At 46.0% G+C, this 15884-nt stretch overlaps 2 protein-coding genes across 2 annotated transcripts in view; one reads left to right on the forward strand and one right to left on the reverse strand.

Moving 5' to 3' along the window:
- Positions 1–8092: 8092 nt before the first annotated feature.
- Positions 8093–14537, reverse strand: RNMTL1 (RNA methyltransferase like 1). Its single transcript, XM_006891008.1, has 4 exons — positions 14224–14537; positions 12656–12900; positions 9682–9849; positions 8093–8619 (listed from the first exon to the last, which is right to left on the reverse strand). Exons 1-4 carry the CDS (start codon positions 14535–14537, stop codon positions 8093–8095), a joined length of 1254 nt encoding a protein of 417 aa, XP_006891070.1.
- Positions 14538–14647: 110 nt separating this feature from the next.
- Positions 14648–15884, forward strand: part of GLOD4 (glyoxalase domain containing 4) — a 19986-nt gene continuing 18749 nt past the window's right edge. The window contains exon 1 of the mRNA XM_006891083.1: positions 14648–14746. Coding sequence (XP_006891145.1) covers positions 14657–14746 — 90 coding nt within the window. The 5' untranslated portion in view covers positions 14648–14656. The remainder of the gene's footprint in view (positions 14747–15884) is intronic.

The following is a 15884-nucleotide window of genomic DNA, read 5'->3' on the forward strand; positions in this document are numbered from 1 at the left end:
CTGGGACCCTGCAGAAGAGTGAGCGTGAGGGCAGAGGGTTTGTCAATACATAGTAGATTCTGGGTCCCCTTTGCTAGACCCAGGGTAGAGAAGTCCCTTATTTGAAGCTGAAAACTGACCACAAGCTGTTCTTAGGAATTCGGCTGGGAGGCCTTGGCCCAGGAACATGCAGGGGCAGAGTCCTTGTGGCACTTGTGAGGTTAAAGCATCTTTCAGCTGCTCCCTGAAAGATAGGCTGTTCAAACGTTCAAACCCACCAGATCCCCCATGAGAGAGATGGCATTTGCTTCTATAAAGATTTACAACCTGGGACACCCTATGGGCCAGGTCTCTCTCTTACACGGTTTCTGTGGTTTGGAATCGACTTGATGGCAGTGGGTCTTGGGCTAGAGGCCCATCTCAGTCAGGCGTCTGGGTCGGTAACCCATTCCTGGCCTCTTACCCTTAACGTCCCTGACAGCACCTGCCAACCAACACCACTTACTTGAAAACTCAGCTGCCACCTTCCCCTGGCACATGGTTGACACTGTTGTTTCTTGCTGCATTGGATTGTTTCTTTGTAGTTCAGAGGTACAGAGTTAGATGGTAACTAGACTGTGACTGGGTGTTGCCAGCCTGAAATACAGTCACCTAGTAAAGAAAAGAAGGCATCTCGGACTTTACCAGCCAAACAGGCTTTTCTGCCCTTAATCAAAACCCACTTGAGAGCTTCATTTTAGCTGTGGAGCTGTGCTCTTTTAGAGCTGGGACACAGAGGTCTGACTCTCATTGGATCACCCAGCAGCTGTGTGCCATGATTTGCATGAAACCTGTGACCTAACATAGTTGGTTGTCTGTTCTGGTGATGTTCTTTGGATCAGAGCCCAAGAGGCAGATCCCAGCCAGAACTCTGGCCACCACTCCTGGTTTGATCTGGCCCTTGCCAGAGGCTGGGTTATCATGGCGGACACTCATGCTCTTTGCTCCCTGTGGGGGAGCTTGAGTGCTCCAAAGCCTGAGTGATGTGTTTGGGAGAACAAATAGAATCACATGTACTTGTTGTGAAGAATGGGGCAATACTCTGCAGCCTCTAAATCTAGCTCTGACCTAGAGTAAGGGGCTTCTGAGAACTCTGCCAGTGTTTCCCTTGGGCTGTGGGCCAAGGACACAAGGTGAGGTTGACTTTGCGAGAAGGTGGGCAGGATCTGTCAGGCCCTCCAGCCAGATTGCCCTTAGTAGCTGCTTACCTTCTAAGGCAGAAGCAGCCAAGTCCAGTGAGGAGCTGCTCTAAGTCATTGCTGTCTCTGAGTCAAGGTCATTGCTGACACTTGGTAGCCTATCCAGGCCTACCTCTGAACTACCTGCCACTAATGTCAGCTGGACAGATCCTGAACACCCTTTGAGAGGACCCCTTTGAGAGTGGGCACATAGGTTAGCTTAAGACGTCAGGCAGACTTAACAAGGTGCTTTAGCTTTCTGTGGTGGCTGTTTGCAGGGCAGACAAAGGCGAGGATCTCTCCACCAATACTAGTTAAAAACCCCTTTCTCAGTATCGAGAGAGAGGTTATTGATGCAAACCAAGTGGGTGGCATGTGTAATTCGCACTAAGCGGCTCTGAAATACCTACAAATGCTTGTCGCTAATTGGAAGCAGCTTAAAACACCAGCGGTGACATGTTCAAGGGCTTCCGCCAGCAGCCGGGGAAACCAGGCCCTTCAGGTGGGAGGTGGCTGTAAAAGTGCCGCCCTGGGGTCCCGAGTTTCTCCTCACAGTGACTTCCAGAACTCATTCTCTCCATTTTCACGGCAGAGATAAGATTTTTCTTAACTGTCCCAAACAATAAAGATCTGCTTAAGAAAAATAATAAAGGGTGTGTGTTTGGGATTAGTGTGTGCAGCGAACAATGTAAAGGGGGGGTGAGGGGCGCACAGAGCACAGCTGCCCCCACTCCCCAGTGACCTGGCTGCCAGTGATAGCGAGTCCTCGTTCTGTCCTCTCGAGACCATGGAACGAGCAGTTCGCACGGAGCCTAGCGAGCCAGCGCCACTTTTTGCCATCAGCCAAGCTCCAGGTGGTAGTTCTTGGTTTTCCAGACTTTGTTTTTTCCTGTTGTCTAATTAAAGAACTAAAAAGCTGTTCTTCCCTCCTGCTGTCTTATTGGAAGTCTGCAACAATATCAAGGCATGGCAGGATATGCCCCGGGAACTAATAAAAAGTTGTTCCCGTTTAGCTTCAGGACAGAAAAAAAAGTGCAGGTGTTTGCAAGTAGAGCTGCTCTGTTCATGGACTCGTAGCACCGAAGGGACTTGAGGGGCCTCTGACCCAGTCGCCACCCATCACACAGGCACAGGTATGCTCACGGCATCACCATCCCCTGTAGGCCTGGAACACGTGTGGGGGCAGGTTGTGAGGCAGCCTGCACACAAGGTAGAGGATGTCCAGGAGGGGTCCCCTGGTTCTCTCAAGTCAGCCCTGCCATCTTGCAAGTCTGCCCTGGAGCCACTATATAAAGTGAGCCCTTGGCCTTCGTTATTGCTGATCTCCTGAGAGACACAACTTTATCGTGCTTCCTTCCAACCAGGGCCGTGGGAAAATTCTTCAGGGACAAATGGCTGCTGCCTGTTGGCGTCATTGTCAGTGCTAATGAATGGTGAGTGTGTGAGAAGGTGAAATATTTTCTAGGAAACAAAAGGCTGTGTGTAAGATACTTTCTATTGGGTCTGCTTTATGGACCTTTGAGCCAAGTCAGGGTTTCTCACTCTGAAGGAACATAAGGACATCTTGGCATGCCTTATACATGAACACATGGAGAAAAGCGTGAAAAGCATGGATTTATTTTTTTTTAAGGCGTATGTATGCCACCACTTTGACATTTTGGAATTTCTCCCAAGTCAGGAAATCACTATTAGAGTTAGGTAAAATTGAGAAATTATTGGATTCCCATTGAATGTTCTAACTGGGAGTCCTTATGGGAGGTACTAGTAGTTGAACTCTGCATCTTAGCCAAAAGGTTGGTAGTTCAAACCCACCAAGGAAGGGGTACCTTGGAAGTACAGCCTGGCAATCTGCGTCTGAAAGGTCACAGACTTAAAACTTCTATGGGTTGTGCTGTGCGTATGAAGTCACCATGAGTTGGAACCAACTGCAGAGCAACTAAAAAATGTGCTCAGGAACTGATGGCACAGTGTGTTGCACTGCTGACTAAAAGGGAGGTGATTCAGATCCCCAGGTGTGCCTCGGGTGGAAAATGGGCAGCACAGTCCTGTGAAGACCGACAGTCTTGAAAACCCAGTGGAGAGTCATTGCGAGTCAGGACCAAGTCAGTGGCCCCGTGTTAACATGCTAACTTAGCAAAGTCTGTGTCTTTCATGAGGCAGAGGTCGTAGCCACAAGTATAGAATTCTGGGTCCTGGTGGCTCACTAAGCCACCCACCCTGATAGAATCAGGATACAGGAGGAGACACATGCTCTGGACCCTGAAGTCCTCACCCAGCCCTGAGTCACTCCTGCCTAGTCCACGTGCCCCCTTCCCAGCAAAGGTGCGAGAGGCTGGGAGGTGGGACCCCCTACAGCCGTCAGGCTCAGCCTCTGTTCCCCTCTAGCTTTTTGTAGCAGCAGCAACATTAGTCATGACCAACACTGAAGCTTCAAATGGGAACTCCTCATGCTGAGTGGAAGATAGAGGAGCTTCTCTAAAGGCTGTCTTGGAAGCCCCTTGGGGACAGTTTTACATGATCTTGGTGAGTCTGCAGTGGCTTTGGTTTGAGGGCACCATCGATATGTTTGAATTTTGCAGTCCTCCTTGGTCACTAAGCACGAACACCTGTGCTCTGAGGCTTTCTGGCATAACCCAGGCTGCAGGGCCCAAATGTTCCCTAATTCTGAGACCTTTAAAGGGTGTCCAAGTTGACCTTTTGAAGTTGTCGAGCAGTTCTTTTACTAATTTGGCTTCTTCGTATTCTTTGTGCAATTATGAATGATTAGAGGTAGTACAATCCTAGGGGGCACAGTGGTGCACCCAGAGTTGCACTGCTGACCCGGAGGCCTCTCTGGGGGTTAGAATCCACAGCCGCTCTGAAGAAGCAAGAGGAGTGATCTCATGAGATTTACAGCCATGGAAACCCACAGGTGCATCAGCAAAGAAGATTCCAACTCTATTGCAATGACAGTTATAGAGATCATTTTTACTTTAAAAAAACCCCACAAAATTATAAGCTTCTGCAAATGGCTTGGCCAAGAGGAGAACCGAAGGGGAGCCACAGAACCTTCCAGGAAGAGGCTGTACCAGGATTCCAACCAGGAGCAGCAGCTATAGCTGGGGGAGAGGAGCTGGGGTCTTCTGTCCCGGCCCCAGCAGCTGACAAGCTGCAGTGAGTTCCAGGCACATCAGGCCACAAGCCGTTGCCCACACTGCTTCTCGTTTGAGGGGGAAAGCTGTGCTAGCTTCTATCTACCAGGGCCCCTTCTTTCTACTCTTCCTTCTTAGTGTTTGTTCCCAGTGTCCTTGGGTACCTTAGGTTCATTCTAACATCAAGGTATGTGTGACCCCACAGTGATTCTCCAATTCCAGAAAGCCAGTGTCACAGAGGGTTTGCAAATTCTCTCTTTAGGTAGTGGGACATTTGACTTCATCCTTCTTTCCAACAATTTAAATCCAGAGGGGAGCGGAATCAAAGCCGCCAACTCTTCCCTGTAGCTCTGGGACTGGTTTGAGAGACATGGCCTGCCACCTTGTGGCAGAAGTCGCTACTGCAGGACTGCCGCCACACAAAGGCAAAACGCAGAGCCTGGCCAACCTTCTGACAATGTTTATCTTTCTGCCAAGCAGGGTGTTTTCCCTGTCATTTACTGCTCAGTTTTTATTTTTTTTCGAGGGAAATTGCAGCAGAACAAATGCTGGCCTCAAACTGTGAAGAATTCAAGACAGTGACTTCCCATTATATCTCAGCAAAAGAACACTCAAATTTTATCAATATTTCAAACCATTAATCACCAGTGGCTTCCTCTATGGCCATTTCAAAGCAACCAAAATTTGCCTCCTCACCCTCCTCTCTTTCCTGGGTAAATTATTCTCACAAATAACAATGAGCTTAAAATTATTTGCCATGTTTGGTATTTTGCATTGCTTTGTTTTTCCAAACAAGGATAAGGTAAAGGTCTTTATTTCTATTTTAAATTTTATTACCACCATCAGCAGGAGCATTAGCCCAAGGTAGGAGACTGGTTTCATGCTGGTGATGTCTGGGGACTTCTGTTCCCTTAAAGTTGTCCTGGTAGCATTTCATATTGTACTTATAACCAAAGTCAGCAACTTTTAACCGACCAGCAGCTCCCGAGAGAGATGGGCAGTTTCATCCCTGACTCACAGCCTTGCTATCACAGGGTCACTGAGTCAGAATAGACTCGGTGGCAGCGGGTGTGAGTAGGTCCCCTAAAGAACATTTCTGTAAGGTGCTGCAGGAGACTGAATAGGAGCCAGAAGTCCCATCTCTCAGCATCCTTCCATACTTTGCTGCTGGTACAACTGTGTTCCTTTCAGTTATGTCAACTTGTTAGGTTTGCTGAGCAAGCTCCCTGTGGCCTTTCTGGGAAGTAGTACAATGTAAGACCTGGGATCTACTTTCTAAAAGCTAGCTAAGGTCAAGGGGCTCAAGAAATACCGAAGAGCGTAGATTCCCAGCTGTTACTGTGTGCATGGCTGACAGCAGTCCTGAGGACCTGGCCGAACCGTTTCATATTGTTTAGCCTATCCTCTTTATCTGAGCAGACTACTGGGTCGTTTCTCCCATGGAGTTTGAAAACTGGTGGGTCTGAACCACTGATTAGCAGCCAATACTTAACTACTCTGTCAACAAGGTTCCTTTCTTTTTTTTTAATTTTTTTATTTTTATTTTATTATTTGTGTGTACCGTCAAATCACATCTGACTGGTACAGGAGGAGATTGTCCCTCCTTCCCCAGCAGAGCATCTGGTGGATTTGAACTGTGAGCCTCTGGTATGGCAGTGCAGCTTCTTGCCACTAGGCCACCAGAACTCCCCAACAAGGTTCCTTTCTGAACCCACAGCTGAAGTTCAGGAAAAGCTGAGCAACATCAAAGCCCTTTCCAGCAGTCACCAGCCAGCACTGCCACTTGCATCAGACATCTGTATGGGGCCCACATCAGAGGAGGGGTCCAGGATGGGCACAGGCCAGGCCAGGCCCTGTTCTTGCCAACATTTCTCCCCTCAAACATGCCAAAGCAATTCCATTCTGTCATTTGGGGCACGCCTCATACCTGATCAGTTGGTCCTGAGATAGAAAGTTTAACTTTTTTTTTTTTAAATGTTTTCCTCTGGCATGCCTGGGCAACTCACTGGGCTCTCATGGAATGAGCAGTTGAAGGATTCCAACCACAACAAGATCCACCTTTTCAGAAGGAATGTGGTCAAACCACACTTCCTGTTTTCCCACTCAACCCTATTCTTTACAGTTGTAGAAGTGTTTCAAAGGAGTCACATGCTCCAGTCCCATCCACCCACCCACTTCCCACAGTCACTTTCAAATGGGCACCTTCCTCTATCTCCAGGCAGGTCACAGGTAAAGGTCCAGCGTGCCCTGGCTCCTGGGCTTTGTGGGAAGAGCAGCAGTGCCCTGAAGCAGTGCTGTGCGAAGAAACCAAGTATTACTCCAGCACCGGGGGCCCGAGCTGCAACCTCGCATCCTCGTAGCTTCACCACTCACCCGGCCCAGGGGTGGCTGAGGTCTCAGCTCACGTGGCATCCACGGTACTGGCACATTCCAAAATACTCCCTCCTTTATGCAGATGTGGCAATTAAAAGTAAGTAATTAAGTCACTATTTTAACTAAGATGCTATGAAGCAGGACTAGCACTGCAGCTAGAAACAGCATACAGCTCTCCTGATGGATGCAAGAGTGAGCTGAAGATTTAAGAATCCCATTTTCTTAGAGGTGAGGATGGTGAATCTTCCTCTCCCTTTGGGCATCTTCTCAGGAGGAACCAGTCCTTATGGAGAGACATCGGTTTAGACAAGGTCAGCAAAGTAGAGGAAACGTCTCAGCATGGCCCGGCATAGGAACTGCCACAGTGGGCTTGAGCATGACAGACCCTGGGGATGGCACAGGTGCAGACCTACTGTTTACAGACCCGCAATGACTCAATCAACATGACGGCACCTGACCACAGCCTCCTCTCCATGAGGAGTCCTCCGAAAGACAGCTGTGGGGCTGACACAAGGGCATGACACCACCCACTGAATTACGCTACTTCTGATCATCTAAAAGGAGAAAAATTCTAACCTACATAAACAGTGGCTGTTGACTTAAAGAGCTTAAACATACAAATAATTGAAGATTGGCATATCTAAGTCAAAAAAACTTAGTGCCTGTAGGGCACTGTCAGTGGCTCTTTTTTGTCTTGTCTTAGCAGCATCCTTGTCACTCATTCAGCGACTAAAGCACTAGCACTGAGACCCTTGGGCAATGCTTGCATAGAACCCCCTATACTGCAGTCTGCTGGGTCTGTGTACACTGCGCGGGAGGGTGCATCCCACTGACCAATGAGGGTGAATTACTGGGCCACATGCACCACAGCCTTATTGGCTGTGCGCAAATGACAAAGTGAGGCCTGACGAACACTCACAGGTGTTTGGGGAATGGTCCTCCAGCCAAGGAGATGCTTCAGGACTTTGTGGGCATGAATATGCTTCATGGTGGACAACTGTTTAAAACTTATAATGTGCATACAGGCCATGTGGCTAAACCATTTGTGATAACACATTAAAAAGAAAAAAAGAGAATGACTTGATCAGTATAAAAACAGTGACCATAAAAACTTGGCAGGGAGATGAGAGACCTAGGGAAGAACCTTGACTTTTGTCACATTTGAGAATAAGCTGAAATTCACAGGATTTATTTTTCCAGTAGCTCCATATGGGCACAATGCCAACTCCTTACCTCCTGAATATGGCCTGGGAAGCCCAGAGAAGGAACAAGCTTCCACTATGCACACACTACTCTCCAGGTATACACATCCTATCAGGACCTAATACCGTTTCTGGAGGTGGGAGAAGCAAGAGCTGCCCTCAGACTGACAGAAATGGTCCACGCCCACTCTCAATAGCTCCTGCCCCTGCGCAGGTGTTCCTCCTTTACCCGCAGTTGTCTTTTCCCTTCAAAAAGCAAGATGCTGGCCGCCATGGCCGAGTTCAGGCTGTCCACGCCTGGCACAACAGGGATGAGCAGCCTCTTACCCCCGGTGCTCTCAGCCAGCTCCAAGGACTCCACGCTCACCCCGTGGGTCTCCCCGCCGACCACCACAGCTGCCGGCGTGTCCGTCCAGTCCTGCTCATAGCTCTGCACATCAGGGCTAGGAAGCCATTCAGTCTTGCCCCCAGTTTCTAGATCCTCCTCATACTTGTGAAATTTGAGGAATCGTTTGTCACATAACCAGCTGTGGTCACTGGCTTTATCAGACATCTGAGCCTGCACATAATGGCCACAGTTGTCAGCCACGAAGACCCGGGTGTCATCTGGCAGGTGACTGCGTACTGCTTTCCACTCCAGATTGTTGATAATCGGCACCTGGAAATGCGCCCCCATACCTGCCCGCAGCACTTTGGGCTCCCAGGCATCCACACAACCTAGAAAAGACAGAGCATCAAATCAAGACTGAACAAACCATTTCAGCCTAGGAAGCTATGGAGTAAGTCAGGACAATTCTGGATACAAGACATAAAACAAAAGGGATGATAGCATTTTTTGAGAGCTGAGACTATTGGCTTGACTGAAGGCAACGTTCAAAGGTTCTAACTCTATGATTTAACTTATATCAGTGCTGAAATCCCAGAGTTCATTCATACCTCCAATGCTGAGTATGCCTATGTGCCAGGTGCTATACACAAAGCATGGGTGCAGTGGGACAATACTGAAACAGGGGCTACAATATTGGTAGCAACTGAGGTAAAAACAGTATGAACAGATTAACAGAAAATCCTTCCACAAAGTGGAATAACATCCAGGAGAACATGACTGATCTTAATTAAAGGACAGTAAAAAAGAAGTTTTTGCCTTGAGGTTTCGTTGACAAGTTTTAGTAACTTCAGAGTATCTGGTGATATGCTCCCGCTCACCCTTCTGTAATAGGCACTCTCTTCACTGTTAAATAAAGTCTGTTCAGAATCAAGCCCATTAACTCCATTTATGATGAGAGGAGACACAAGTGCAGCAGGGTAAATTGGTGAGGGTGTAAACCACCCTGGGACTAAATGGAAAGTGGGGTGATTTTTAATCACACTGTTGACACCATCCCTTTCCCAGGGGTCACAGAGGACCAAGAGGGAAGAAAGTCTCACAATCTGGGAACTCAAGGTCTTACATTAGAGAACTGAAACGAAGTGTTAAAACTGAAATCTAGCACTTTTTCCTTGATTCATTTACAATTCCTTAATAACTTACCCAAATACTTTTGTTTCCTCAATTCTCATGTGTCTATCATATTGCCAAGTACTTTACATGAATCATCTCACTTAATGATGAAAATAATCCTACAAGGTCAATGTCAGTATTATTTCCACTTTACAAATAATTCATTCACTGAACTACAGTTAGTATGGAACAGAATAATATCTAAGAGGTGTCTGCCAGGAGTCCTTGCTCACTAAGAAGAAATGGCCATCCATCCGCCCAGTGGCAGGCGCTCTCACCTTTAGTCAGTAATACTTTGCTGCAACCCGCCGCAGCAGCAGACCGCAGAATCGTCCCCAGGTTCCCAGGGTCTCGGAGATTGTCACAAATCAACAGCAAGGGCAGTGTATGGTGAAGCTGGTTTTCTGGGTATGTCATCTTCACGTGGTCAGGTTTGGTGAAAATCCCTGAGAAAATAACATAAGAATTCGTTTTGTCTGTTGTGAGCATGTAGAATAACCTGCCTTTTCATTTACTTATTATTTGTTAAATAGTTTGGTCAAAAGTTTAAAGAAATGGAAGGTTGAATCTTTTGGTAAACATTTCTTAATTTAATATGACATTAAAGACTGAAGAACTAAACTAGAAAACCTAAGGTTTGTTTCACTAAGGACATTCATGTACATGAAGAGATACTCCAGATCATTGTCACTGCCACTGAGTCAGAACTGAGTCAAATACCCCAATGGGTGTTCAGAGGCTATGAATTTGCACAGGAAGAGACTGCCCACCTTTTTCCCTTGGAGTAGTGGGTGGATTTAAACTGCCTGTCTTTGGATTGGAAGCACATTTCCCTAGCCACTAGGCCACCAGAAATGCAATGCAAAACAACTAGCTATAATCTCATTTCAGCAATAATGCTGTTATGAGTATGAGCCATCAAGGTGGAATCAACTCACAACTGTTCCTCCAGCCACTTTTCAGAGGCTGTAAATTACATAGGAAATTGCCCATCTTTATCCCTAAAAGCAACTGGTAGAGTCAAACCACCCATTTGTGGGATGGCAGTGCTCCCTCCAGGAATAATAGCAATGATTAAAAAAGACAACAAATAATGTCAAAGATGCAGAGGACACTTTATGAAAGTTAAGGTTAGTATTGGTGGGATGATAAAATGGCACAAGCACAACTGACTTCACCAAAGACGACATTCAGATGCTGGACAAATACATGAAGAAATGTTAAACATCCCTAGCTCTAAGAGAGATGCAAATCAAAACAATTATAAGATATCATCTCACCCTTGTAACAATAGCAAAATTCAACAGAGCAGCAAACAACAAATGCTGGCGAGGTTGTGCAGAAATTGGAACCCTTATTCACTGTTTGTGGGAGTGTAAAATGATGCAACCACTATGGAAGGCAGTATGGTGCCTTCTCAAAAAGTTGGAAACAGAAATACCATTTGATCCAGCAATTCCACTACTGGGAATATATCCTAAAGAAACCATAACCGCCACCTAAGCAGATATATGCACACCCATGTTTATTGCTGCTTTGTTCACAATAGCAAAGAGTTGGAAACAACCCAAGTGCCCATCAACAAACGAATAGAGAAGCTGTGGTATATTTACAAAATGGAATATTCTGCAGTATGCAGCACTGAAAAACAAAGAACTCATGAAATACTATACAAAATGGGTGACCACAGAGGACATTATGCTGAGTGAAATATCTCAGTCACAAAAAGACAAATATGGCATAAATGCCACTGTTATAAAACAGGACTGACATGGGGGTTGGGGGGAAACTAAGAAAAGTAGGGATAAATAATGTACACGGCATTGAAACAAACGACAGAGAGAACTGTATAAAAGGAATATATAATTAGGTATTATTGGCATGACAAGAGTCCAGAATAAGAGCTGCATAGTAAAGTGTGTGTGTGTGTGTGTGTGTGTGTGTGTGTGTAGACTGCATAACAATGAAAGAACTTTTTTCCCAAATTAAAAAATAAATAAATAAATAAATGGCACAACTCTTGTGGAAAATAGTAAGCTGCTTCCTTAAAGAAAGATACCATAAGAGTATGTATCGTACAGAAAGAAAAGCTATGACACAAATGGATATATGTTTACACATGTTTATCATGGTATTACAACAGAAAAAGATTAAAATAACTTAAGTGACCATGACTAACAATGAATATATAAAACATCCTACAATATGGATGAACCTAGAGGACATGCTCACTCAATCATGAAAAGACAAGTATTATATAAGACTACTATTATAAAATATAGGGAACTCTGGTGGCTTAGTGGTAAAGGGTTACACTGTCAACCAAAAGACATGTGGTTTGAATCGACGGTTCAACTGTGTGCAATTTACTGCCTCTGAAATCCTGCTGGAAGGTCAACTATGAGTTGGTTCTAACCAGATAGTACATATTAATTATAATACTCTTACATATAGAATTTGCAATAATTTTACAGTGTATTTATAAGTACATATAAAAGAGTTGAACAGGTATGAGATGGTGTTCTGAAGTACACTCAGGTCTGACACTATGTGTATGTATACTATTTAAGGATATATAGTATACAGAGAACAGTGTTAGGCAAACTCCTTTGTCACAAACGAACACCATGGGAGATGAGGTACTGGGCCTGAGGATTTAAGATCTGTCTCAAGTGTCACGGATTGAAGTTGCACTAACGCATAAGTATGCGGTTTGAATCCACCAGCTGCTCTCAGGAGAAAAATGGGCATTCCCCTAATGTGTGATTAACTGCGTCTGAAAACCTGACAGAGGATCAGTTCCAATGTGACAGCACACCATAATAACTGACATAAGCTGAACAGTACGTAATGAGCTCTCTGAACTGATAAACCAAACCATTGTAAAAGGAATACAGTGGAAAGCAACACCCCTTTGTCCCATTATAGGCCTGATGCAACATAAGGGGAGTCCCCAAGGATATGGCCTCTAATACTTTTTATCCTAGCAGAGACAAAAGAGGAGGAAATCAAGCTGAGAAGGGGAGACATGAGTACCACCAAGAAAGAACTGCCAAGAGTGGAATGTATCCTTTCAAACTAGGGTCTCTGTATGAGGAAGCCCCTGACGCTGGGGCAGGACACATGGTTATGCCCAGAGAATGCTAGGCCTGCAGATGGTGAAGGAAAGACATTTATCTACAACTAACAAAAAGTGGGCCTTGCCACAACAATTAACATCAATTCAGAGCAATACAATATAAAACCACTGACCTATTATTCCTTGTGGAGTTACCAGGTCAGACCAGTCCTTGATATCCTCAAATTTCACCTTAATGAGATTGACACCTTTCAGCTTATCCATGGGAAGCTCTTTTATGTATTCCAGACGGCTAAAGAAGAAAGTATCGGGCACAGCACCAGCTTTGAGAGCATCGGCAATCAACCTGCGCCCCTCCAGCAGGATCTTTCCTTTCTTTTCCCGAAATGGCCTGGACTTAACTATTGTCATCACACTGCTATAAATTGAAACAGAAAAGACAGATAATTAACTAACACCCTTGCTATCAAGATCAGCCTGTGTCAGAATGGTTGAAAACTGGCTGCCCACCAAAAAGGTCCTTAGCTGGAAACTACTGCTGTTCTACAGGAGAACGAGGAAGCAATCTGCTTCTGCAAAGATTTGTTGTTGTTGCTGTGTGCCATCAAGCCAGAACTGACTCCTAGCTGACCCTCTGGCAGGTTTTCAGAGGTTGTAAATTGCATGATGTCTTGAAAAAACCCTGTAAGGGTGCTCCTAGTAGGCAAAGTTTCGTCTCTCATACTTTCAGCATATTGTTATTATTTTTGATATTATTTATTGTTATTTTTATTATTATTAATTTGCCATGGAGTTGAGTACAACCCATAGCAACCCTATCAACAATAGAGCTGAACTCTATCCTAACCTGTGCCAACCTCACAATCTGACATATTCAAGCCCACTGCTGCAGTCAGTGTCAATTTACTAGTTGAGGGTCTTCCTCTCCTTCACCAGCTCTTCATCTTTCCAAGCATGATGTCCTTCTCCAAGGAATATTCTCTCCGAGCTGCATGCCCAAAGTATGCAAGACTAACTTATAATTTAATTGTTATTTGGAGAGGTCCCTGACCGCAACATAAATACTTTCTCCTTCTAATATAATGTCACATATAGGTCTAGAGGTGAGAATTTTTGTTTCATTGCCTCAGGAAGAAACATTATACTCAGAAAGGTGGAGGTTAACAAATGAGAGGAAGACCATAAAAGAGATGGATTGACAATGACTGCAGCAATGGGCTCGTTTGTTAGAGATGATGAGGGAAGGCACAAGAGAGGACTGGGCTCAGATCTATTGTTCACATTGTCAAACTCACCAGACCTAACAACAACAAATCGCATGGGAGGAGACTGCCCAGCTTTCCCCCACAGAGTAGTTAGTGGATTCTGTCTGCCTTTATGTTGGCAGCGCAACTCCTTACCCACCAGAGCTCGCTCTTCTTAAGATTTGCAGTCTTGGAAACTCTTGACAGTTCTGCTCTGCCCTTACAGGGTCGCTAAGAGTAGAACTGAGTTAATTGCAATGGGATTTTGGGGGGCTGGTTTATTTAACAAGACATATTTAGTTCTGATAATCGCAAAGAGTTTCCCAAAAATAGAAATAAAGGAATTCCTAGGGAGATACTCTGACTCCAGCCCATAAGAAAAAATACGCTGGTGATACTGGAAGGAAACCCCGTCCATCATAATAAAGTTAAAGCCAGGTCCTAGGCAGGAGGGAAACGCGAATACTTAAAAGCTATCAGGGGTGGGGGAAAATCACCTCAGCCTCTTGTCCCCAGGAAAAGCTTTGTCGTAGTGAAGCCCCGACTCTTCCCAGGTGATGGGTTTAGGATGTGAACGCTCTTGAACCGGCTGCTCCTTCTGCTGTTTCTGGGGATTGGCGCCCAACGCCGCCCCGCGGGGCTGCTTCCCAGGACCAGGCTTCCGATCTAACACCTGTCCGAATGGCAGCACCACTCTCACGGGGCTCCTCCGCAGCGCGCGGACCCAGCGCCTAGCGTCCACTTCCCAAGTCTGGGCCACGAGCAGAGAAGGTCGCCAGGCACAGCTCGCGCGTGCCATCAGCGCCGCCATCTTCCCAGTAGTCGTCCGCTGCATCATATGAGCGCGCCGGCGCGCGCAGTGACGTCTGCAGCCTCGTTTGCGGGGACCGCGGCGCTTTACGTACGACGGAGCCGGTGGCGGTGGGAGGTATGGCAGGTCGCCGGGCGCTGCACTTTGTATTCAAAGTGGGAAATCGCTTCCAGACGGCGCATTTCTATCGTGATGTCCTTGGGATGAAGGTGCAGACGGGGGCGGGGAGGAGGTGGGTGCGGGAGGGTAGGGCTGGTATCTGTGGAGAGAGCCGAGGAGTGGGTGTGTCTTGAACCTTAGAGGGAGGTGCTCCAAACTCTAGCACAGGCTTTCCCCTTGACTCCCTTGGATAGTCACCTTCATGCAGCATTGAGAGTCGGTAGTAGGATTGAAAATGGCCATTGAGAGGGGGCTGACACTTGTCAGGTGCCAGCTCTGCTCACAGACGTTTTCCATTCAAGTTTATTCACAAATATGTAATGAACCCGTGTAGCGCTTGCAGTCTATGCAGAAGACAGAAAGTTACATAATATTCGAGATGTTAATAGCTCTGTCTCATCTGGCTTGGAGTTTCCGCTTTGGAAATCTACGGATTCAGCATTCTGCCTCTATGGCGGCTGGGTTTGAAAGGATTTTTTGGATGACTAAGTCTCTCAGGGTTCATGTGCAAGCTCTTTGAACAATTGAGATTTAAGTATGAGGACTCCTCCCCCTCCGCGTTCTCCACAGCATTCTGTAGCAGCCTCTATCCTGCTCTGAGAAGTGAGTCTGAAAATGCAGGTGGAAGCTGCTGGGGACACTCCACCAATAATAACAACAGATTTACACAGGACAGTCAACAACAAATGTTGGCGAGGCTATGCAGATTGGAACTCTCATACACTGTTGTTGGAATGTAAAATGCTTCAACTGCTGTAGAAAGCAGTTTGTCACTTCCTTAGAAAAAAGGAAATAGAAATATAATTTGATGCAGCAATTCCACGACTCACTTTATATGCAAAATAAGTTCGAGTGGTGAGCTATGTGCACACCCTAGTTCATCTCAGCATTACTTATAATAGCAAAGAGGTAGGAAAAAAACCCCAAGTGTACATCAGCAGACAAATTGGTAAAGAAACTGTGTTATGTTCATACAGTGGAGTACTATAGAACATTGAAAAAGTGTTAAACACTGCATAACATGAATGCATCCAGGGGAGGACATCAGGCTGAGTCAGATCGTTTAAGATCACTGTTGTTGTTATGTGCCGTTGAGTCATTTGTGACTCAGCGACCCTATGTACAACAGCCCTGAACCCTGCTCTATCCTGTGCCAGTCGCATGGCCTCTGACACACCCATCCCGATT

Source organism: Elephantulus edwardii, unplaced genomic scaffold, assembly GCF_000299155.1.
Source record: "Elephantulus edwardii isolate Elephantulus edwardi_28Jun2011 unplaced genomic scaffold, EleEdw1.0 scaffold00094, whole genome shotgun sequence".
NCBI lineage: Eukaryota > Metazoa > Chordata > Mammalia > Macroscelidea > Macroscelididae > Elephantulus > Elephantulus edwardii.

Excerpts from the sequence above, each read along its gene's own strand:
- RNMTL1 (XM_006891008.1), bottom strand. The coding sequence starts at position 14,537 with ATGGCGGCGCTGATGGCACGCGCGAGCTGTGCCTGGCGACCTTCTCTG. Across the intron at positions 12,901-14,223 it reads CCTGGGGACAAGAGGCTGAG|CAGTGTGATGACAATAGTTA; the intron begins GTGATTTTCCCC and ends TTCAATTTATAG. Across the intron at positions 8,620-9,681 it reads CAAAGTATTACTGACTAAAG|GTTGTGTGGATGCCTGGGAG; the intron begins GTGAGAGCGCCT and ends TGTCTTTTCTAG.